Source organism: Medicago truncatula, chromosome 8 (assembly GCF_003473485.1).
Source record: "Medicago truncatula cultivar Jemalong A17 chromosome 8, MtrunA17r5.0-ANR, whole genome shotgun sequence".
NCBI classification, from domain to species: domain Eukaryota; kingdom Viridiplantae; phylum Streptophyta; class Magnoliopsida; order Fabales; family Fabaceae; genus Medicago; species Medicago truncatula.
Genome location: NC_053049.1, coordinates 874,976 through 883,526, shown reverse-complemented (window position 1 = coordinate 883,526; position 8,551 = coordinate 874,976). Strand labels below are relative to the sequence as shown.

The following is an 8,551-nucleotide window of genomic DNA, read 5'->3' as shown; positions in this document are numbered from 1 at the left end:
TATATCCTCTACATGTCAATGTTTCTATTTTTGTACATGTTTCTATTCTTCTACTCCTCATTTTGTTCTTGAAAGAAACCTGAACTCCTCGTTATCAAGAGTTCGTTGAAAATGTATAGATGTCTTATAAATTAAATGATTTATGTGAATGACCCTTAATATTTTATAGACTAAAACCACTATCTACTCTATATGCATCATATAAAGAACCCTTTTATGGCGATTTTTTTAGAGCTATAGTGACTTTGAATGATTTATTCTCTTGTCGCTCCTTGGACTACCCCAACACTCAAAGCATTAATTTATGCATACCTTGAAATTTTCAATTCTTTGATACGATATTTCAAGAAATTTACCAATACAAAAAAACCTAATCTCCTAGTTCAACCGACAAAAATGCTAAAATTGCTAAACCCGATGTTCTGATTGAAGTTCGACCCCGGCTCCTTCACTTGTCCGTGTGAGTTTTCAATGACTATTGCGATTTCATTTATCTACCAATAAAAGAGTCAATCTCCTTAATTTCCTATAAGAGGGGAAAATAGAATCACAAAATTCTTGGTATTTACAACAAAACAGTTAGAACTAAGAAAAATAAGAGGCAGTGCCAGAAAAAATCAGCCTTTATACTGAACTCACACCCCCCAAAAGCCAAAGCAGAACAGATTAATTATAAATTACCTACTTTATGGCATATGAACGGTCACATACTGATTCAAGAGCTTCAATAAACAATGAAGAAAAACTTGTCAATGCCTGAAACATTCCAGGCAAACCTGTCTGTAGATTATTAAGTGTCATAGCTCTTGTAACCTCAATAGCCTTTGAATGCTTCAACTTTTCATCGTCGACACGTCTTTGACAAGCTTCAAGTTCCAATTTTTTCTCAGCAAGAGGGTCTCTTGCATCCAAGCCTTGTCCAATATCTTCCACAGAGTTTGGAATTTTTCCAATACCAACCATAGAATATGAGTTGTAAAACTTCTTTTCTATGTTTTTTAGAGATGAAGATTTTTTCACAAGTTCCTTGTAAGCAGTGTCAGTTTTCCTTTTAATCTTGAGTTCTTGACATTGCTTAACTGATATTACGTGAACAACATTGATGAAGCTTTTGATTGCTTCCGAAGCGACAGTGTCCGGAACACGGTCAAGGGCTAGTTTCCATCCATCACAAAAGGAAAGTGCATCAGATGGTTCCATTTTGTTGCTAATGCTGCTGTTGTTGTTGTCATTGTTGACTGGAATAAGATTCAGCTTAAACCAACCATGTAGTGACAAAATAAAGTCTCTTTGAAATTTTATGATCCGGATAAAACTTGAATGCCAAGCTGACAGAGCTGATTCGAGATCTCGAGTTGCCTGTTTGTGTGATTCGGATGTTGAGTGACCTTTCGTTGATCGATTCACAAGGCCACGGACTTGTTGTACAATGTTGCTTTGCATTTCATGGTACTGGTGCATTGATCTCCACATGTAAATGATTCTATGTTTGGCATGTCACAAACACAAGTGAACAATCTGAGACAACTCTATATTTAACTCAAACAACTTAACAATTGATGCACAACAATAATGTAGATTTAATGAAATGCTCTATTTACTATTAAGTGTTGTTGCTGCACAGGTTATCAATACTAGTATAGATATGGAGTCTATATCTTCCTTTATGGTTATCAAGTTTATATCGAAATTTGAATTGTAAGGGCATGATCAACTGAACAAAAGATGCTTTACCAAAAAATATGCTGCTATGTTCCATTATAATTTTCCAATTTCATATACTATTGCCAGATTGATCTTAAGGGAAACAACTATGCAGAATGGATAATAGTGACAATAAGAGCAATATTTTTATTTTCACTCAATTTATAGGTCATCTCAAACAGTTCAATAGTATAGTAAGTAACTGTCAGCAAATAAAATGGTTTGCATGATACTATATGACCATTGTTACTTCAACATGACCAACTCCATTGGTAGGACAGGTTTGCTCAAATGGGGTGTAACATTTTTAAATGACACAACATTTTGATACCGATAGCACAATCTTTGCTACCACATGCATGTTAAAATTAATGGCGAGTTTGGCAGAACCACAATGTGTTAGTGTGATTTTGGCAAAGAAAAAAAAAACTATACTTTAGAGCTTTAACAAAATCACAGTGTCACCGTGATTCCAAATATCCACCACACCTAGGGAACAAAAAATAACTTAAGGTGTACTAACTTACAACTATCTAGAATCTAGATTACTCTTGCACACATAGTTAGGAGTAATAAGAATTTTAATACATGCAAGCCACAACTTGATTCTACTATATTATGGCAATACAGGAAGCAGCACATTCCATTGATAATTAACTCTCAAATGTTTCATTGAATTCATAGAATAAGTGACACATAAGACCAACACGGAGTCTGAATTGGCAGAAGACTCCATACTTCTTATTTTCTCAAATAGTATTTCAAAATTTTGGTGGCCCAATCAAAGTACGAATAGCAATTGAATGTGTACCTATATGCTTTGATTGCCTTGAATTGAATATCAAACACACTGTCCTATGTTCCTGGCTTTGTTGACTAATGGTCCAATCTCATTTTACTAGAATCTGATAAGTGTTTCACTGTCCTTTCATACTTTGTGCAAATACTACTCCCAATATAAATATATGACTAAAAAAGTACACGTATCCATGATGACAAAGCTCAAATGTGAATAAGATAAATGTACTTGTTTATTACTTATATTTAAATTCAGAGAGGGACCAATAGTAGAATAGAGAGACATACCCATGACAAAGCTCAACAAGCTGAGGAACAAGATCAGAGTCTCTTAGACCATTGATGGCAGCTGAGGTAGTAGACACAGCCTGAGATGTTACAATAATTAGTGACTGTAACCTTGTTATGGTAGCCTTGGTTTTGTCTATCTTTGTTTCGTCATCACCTCCTTTGCATTCTTCACTCTGCAGAGTTGACAATTTCCTTTCATGCTCAATCTTCACACCTTCTCTAGCCTAATTAAGCAATTAAGCAAAAGCATCATTAGTGCACACATAACATCCTAATTTAGGTGAGTATTTAGAGTTAATTTGTGAAGGGTTATGAGTTTGCAAGTTGATATTAGTTAAGGTTGAATTAAAAAGGAAGTGATTTTTTTGGCAAAAAGTGTAGTCTAAGTTAATTTTTATCAATTTCAATAAAAACTTGCTTTTCAAAACAAATTTGATTTTGATAAAATGCATCCAAACATGCTAATCAAACCACGTTTGGTGTATTTGAACGTGCATTTAGTTACCTATTACCAATCCAAATCAATCAACACATCGTTAGCTGGACACCACATAGTGCAAATAATAAAAATTAATACACGACACACATAAAATAATTGTCATATCACAGGTTAGGCGTCGATTGGGTAAATCGGACAAGAACAATGTTTTTTCCAGTTTAGATGGAGAAATTCAAACAAAAATGATGTTCAAGAATCACAGGGAAGAGAAGAAGCTCCCGCAACTATAGCCTTGTGAATATACTTGGCCCGTAATCCATCCACTCGACCCATTCCTTACAACTCAGCATTGAATCATATATATAGTCTTGCCCGTGTATCGCGGTGAGTTAAGCAAAATCATGGCAAATCACTATAATTTTGCAAAAGCTACACTTTGTAACTTCAACAAAATTATGATGTCAAAGTGATTTTGTCGAACTCACACTGATATCAGACATGCACAAAATCTTAATTTTTTTTTACTTCTAAACACCTTAAGCAGGAAACATCATCAATAAAGGTCCTCAAAAAATAATGAAGAAGTGTTTACAGTTACATTAAACAATGCACCGAAAGTGACTGATTCTGTGATTCAAAGTCAAGATACCATCAATTATTAGTACTATATGTTCCCACTACGCTACCCGTACAAGACCTTTACATTGTTCAAAAAATAAACCAAGTTAAGAACAACAAAAATTACTAATTCAATATTGATTGAGTTAACGACGAAAACGAAAACGAAAACTCACCTTCACTTCCTGAAAGAGTTTGTTTTCCCATGCCAAAAGCCGGTCCAAAGTTGAGCAGAGGCTCTTTGGACCGCCCGGTCCTTCAAGTGAACCAGCGTCGAACCGGTATTTAACTGCTAATGGTGGCTTAGAGGTCCAAGTTGAGCTCACTTTGCTCAGTATATTACTAGAGTGATAAACTATTTCTGCATTTAATTCAAAATAACCATTTTTCAATTAAGTATATAATTTAATATTTTCCATTAAATCCAAATTCTTCAGATATAAATGTAAATTAAGCTTAATCACGTTTAAATTTAAATTGAGATAATAAAGACAAATAATTTTTTTGGATTAAATGAAATGAATTATAAAATTTTCCCGCACTTTCTCAGTAAGCAAACACTTTCAAAATAAAAGTCTTACTCTTCAATTGACTGAAACTCCGATCAAGTTGAGCCCTACTAATCTGCAAAATCTCCGATAACCGATCTCCGGCCACCGCCGCTTTCTCAAAATTATCTCTTATCACTTCAACAATCTCTTTCAAATCCTTATGCTTCATCTTCACCTTTTCCACATTCACCTCCTCGTCTTTTCTCACCGGAACCTCAACGCCGGCAACAAACTCCGGTGATTTTTCCGATGACTTCAAACCGGCGATAACTTCATCTCTATCTGATGAGCTTGTTGAACGATAACAATCCTCCCAATCACTACACCGAACCTCCTCACGTTCCGTTTCCAAACGATCTAGTTCTTGTTCCGTTTCAGTCTTGTGATTCTGAAGATGAATTTTCGAGTGGAACATGTTGTAGAACGATTCTGATGATGTATCGGATTCTGGATTTTCCAGTTTGTGATTCGGCGGTTGAGAACGTTGCCGGAAATATTCGGAGTTTGGTGGAGAAGGAGGAGGTTGAAAATTCTCCCAATTCCAAACAGAAGAAGTTTCAGAAGCTGTTGATTCATTTTGATGCGCGGTTGGAATGAACCAGTTCGGAAAATCGCTTCTCGGCGTTGAACAAACGCTTGAATCGGAAAGAATGTGAGGAAGCTTCACCGGAATTTTCCGGCGACGTATTTCAGAAACTGTACGGAGTTTTGTGTTTGTTACGGCGGAAGGAGTAGGAGGAGGTGGCGGTGTCTGACAAGTTTTAACTGTGTTGATGAAAACAGCGGGAATGTCGTCGGAGACGGAGAGAGGTTCACCGGCGGCGAAAGTGGAGAGTGCGGAACCGGTGAGGCGAAGAGAGTTACAGTAATCAGAATGAGCCGCTGCGAGGTAGTGGCGAGCGTAAAGTGCTTCCTTCATGAGACGGCGGCGTTCTTTGCACCGTCGTACCGTTTCTTCGTTGTCGAGTTTAGACACAGTGCAACCCATTGTTTCAGGTGGTATATATATACCGTATATTATACACGTATTTGAACGTCTGTATGCGTATATTAAACAAAAACAAATGTTGAAGAAGGTTTTGAAGGGAAACAAAGAACTTGAAAAACAAAGTGCAAGTGTTAATCTGAAGTGCTATCTAGGTTGGTTAGGTTTACTGAAGTGATGGCCAGTTCATTTTTTTAAGAGTCTCGATTGAATAAATGTTTTTACAATCCGTAAAAAAGAAACATTCAAAATTTGTATTTACAATTCTTTATTTTAGTTAAATTGAAGTGTAGTTTTTGTCTTTGTTTGTTTGGAGTATGAGAAAGGACAGGGGCAGAGAAATCAATGAGCCTACGAGCAATTTGTGTTTTTATCTTATCTTAATTTAGTTACCACATTATTAAAATAAATCAAATTATTACAATCAATATTTTTAGCTTTGTTACTTGTATTGTTTATCTTTGGTCCAATACTTATGCTTGGTTGAAGTGTCCAATGTTGTACATTCACACGACCTGCATCTTTGAACTCTTCCATATCTTCTTTAATCAATCAATTTATTATTCTTTAAAAATCATACCAATGAATTGATCCTTACTTATACAAAGGGAACTTGTATTCGTATTCATTAGATTGGAATCCTATTAACCCCTTCTTATCCTAAAAGCTATGATACAACTAGTTTATTTAACAATATCCTATTCCCAGTTTCTACTGTGTTTGGTTGGACCTAGCCAATATCATGCTGTCAATTTACTTTTTTCTCCTCACTTTTGTGACTGTTAAATCATTTAATTTTGAGAACAAGAGTGAACAATGCAATTTATGAATTCAGCAAAACAACAACATTGAACATATAGATAGTTATACTCAGATGTGCCAAGACTTTCTGTCTTCAAATAAACAATGTAAAATGAATCTCCCAAGAGTTTATTAAAAGATGCATTGTAGTATAGTACTGCACTACCAGACAGTGTCTAAACTATAAAAAGCTGATATCAAAGTAATTTTATGGTGGGACTGGAGTCCAATGAAAATGATGCAACTGCTTACTTCCAAATAGGCATCCAAGATTCTTAGCATGATTCAGAATTCGATAGAGGGAGGGGTCCAATTCATTCAATTCTTTTGCTGGGCCCATAGTTACATGTTGAAGGTAGAACCAAACGGAAACAAAATAGGTCAATATATTTGAAACACAAATGTCATGTTAACTCATGTTTTTTTTCTCAGGATAACATAAATAATAAGTGAACTTGGAAACATGATTCCGTTGAAGGTTACAATAAAGGACGTCTATAGTAAGGTGAATTCTAGCCACTAGACTACGTAACAAAAAAAAAAGAAGGGCGTCTATCATATTTTTACGGCTACTAATGAGCTTCCCATTAAAATGCATTTAAAGTTAATTTGGAGTAAACTAGTATCACTCAAGGTGTCACTTTTTGCATGGAGGATAATTAATAACATAATACCTACAAAAGACAATCTAAGGCGTAAAGAAGTTCTTCCAGTCAATTCTATTATGTGCTCAGGTGGTTGCGGTCAAGAAGAATCGATTAACAATCTTCCTTTGAATTATGACTTCTTTGGTTGCATTTGGCATCTTGTTCATCACTGGTTGGACATTAATTTCAACAGTCGTTTCTTCAGATATTGGGTGTCACACGCAACAGTGTTTTGGCGCGCATACTTTCAATAAGAACAATAGTGAGAATCTTGATGTTTATGCAACTAAGCAACCAACCATGGATACTAATTCCACCCTCATAAATTAAATTTAAAAAGTATGTGCATTTTATAGTTTTTTCAATCAATATGTACGTATGTGATCACTTAATTATAATATTTTTATAAGTATTAGCAACTTACAGTAAATTTCTATGGTTTCCTAAGAAATCATTTTGTTTTGAATTAAAAATCTGATTAATAAAAAATATATTTGTCATTTCTTACATGCATGTGTACCATTTTGGGTAAAATAGTTGTGGTCAAACATTTACCTACCATTTCAAAGTATGATCTAGAGAGTCAAGTATAGATTTTGACAAATAGAAATATTGTTTACGTACGGTCGTCAATTCCTTTTGTTGAATAGCCTTTCATGCATGTGAAACCTTCATTAGTGATTTTGAACATGTGCACACATTCATCACGATTCATATATAAGAAATGACTATACAGATCTGTTTAGCAACGTATAAAATTCTATTTTCTTTTCTTTTTTTAATCATAAGCCTATGTATAGCTTAATTTGTCTTTTTTTAAAGGAAGAGAAAATGTATTCAATAAAGACGTCCAAACACAGGGTGTCAAAGCGGACAATACATGACATTGAGATTTGATGATATTGGTGATTTTAGCGTATTTTTAATGAGAGAATGATACATAAATAGTTAAAAAAAATTACTTGAACTAGAGAGAAAAGTTAGTTAAAAGAGTAATAGAGCCAGAGTCATCAATGCCACCAAACTTAAGTCACTCAAGTAGAACCAGTGTAAAAACAAAAAAAATGTATAAAATTGTATCTATCAATAACAAGGAAAATTTACGATAGTTTTTTTTCTCTTCTTTTTCATTTTACTTTATTAGTATATATTACACAATTGTCTAATTAATCTTTCACATTAAATTTTACGCAAATATTTTATAAAGTAATATCACAATATTGTATAATAATAAGATATAATTCAAGTTAGTGCAGCAATGCATGACAAATAGTCAATTATGTTCGTGAAACGAGATAAGTGGATTGAGATGTCTTTTTGTTTGGGAAAAATATTTGCTGGCGAATTTGGTTACCCTAATTTGTTTGGAAAGAACATTTGTTGGTGATCTTGGTTGAACGACCTCACATGGAAATGGAGAGTTTATCGCATTTTTGTCAAAATTTTGATTTAAATTCTAAAACTTAGGATATTGCGACTTTTTTCATCTTCAACGATTCAAATTCATTACAAAATTCTAAAGCAGACAAATTTCTAGTAAAGTCGCACAATATCGTAAAATCCATACAAAATCGTAGGATTTTAAAGGATTTTGCCCATTTTTTTTAGTCATTTATGTATATTATGTATAAGTATTTTGTTGACTTTAAAGTGGGTCATTTATGACTATATATAATTTATAACATACATTTAACATTATTTTTATTTTGGTAGAATC

At 34.1% G+C, this 8,551-nt stretch overlaps 1 protein-coding gene across 1 annotated transcript; it reads right to left on the bottom strand.

The window, feature by feature from the left end:
* Nucleotides 1-542: 542 nt before the first annotated feature.
* LOC25500046 (nitrate regulatory gene2 protein) lies at nucleotides 543-5,610 on the bottom strand. The gene is made up of 4 exons (XM_013588362.3): nucleotides 4,432-5,610; nucleotides 4,027-4,211; nucleotides 2,791-3,017; nucleotides 543-1,483 (listed from the first exon to the last, which is right to left on the bottom strand). Exons 1-4 carry the CDS (start codon nucleotides 5,387-5,389, stop codon nucleotides 682-684), a joined length of 2,172 nt encoding a protein of 723 aa, XP_013443816.1. The 5' UTR covers nucleotides 5,390-5,610; the 3' UTR covers nucleotides 543-681.
* Nucleotides 5,611-8,551: the final 2,941 nt, after the last annotated feature.

Coding starts and splice junctions, on each gene's coding strand:
- LOC25500046 (XM_013588362.3), bottom strand. CDS start 5,389: ATGGGTTGCACTGTGTCTAAACTCGACAACGAAGAAACGGTACGACGG. Junction 4,212..4,431: donor GAGTTTCAGTCAATTGAAGA/GTAAGACTTTTA, acceptor AATTAAATGCAG/AAATAGTTTATCACTCTAGT. Junction 1,484..2,790: donor CTTGTTGAGCTTTGTCATGG/GTATGTCTCTCT, acceptor TGCCAAACATAG/AATCATTTACATGTGGAGAT.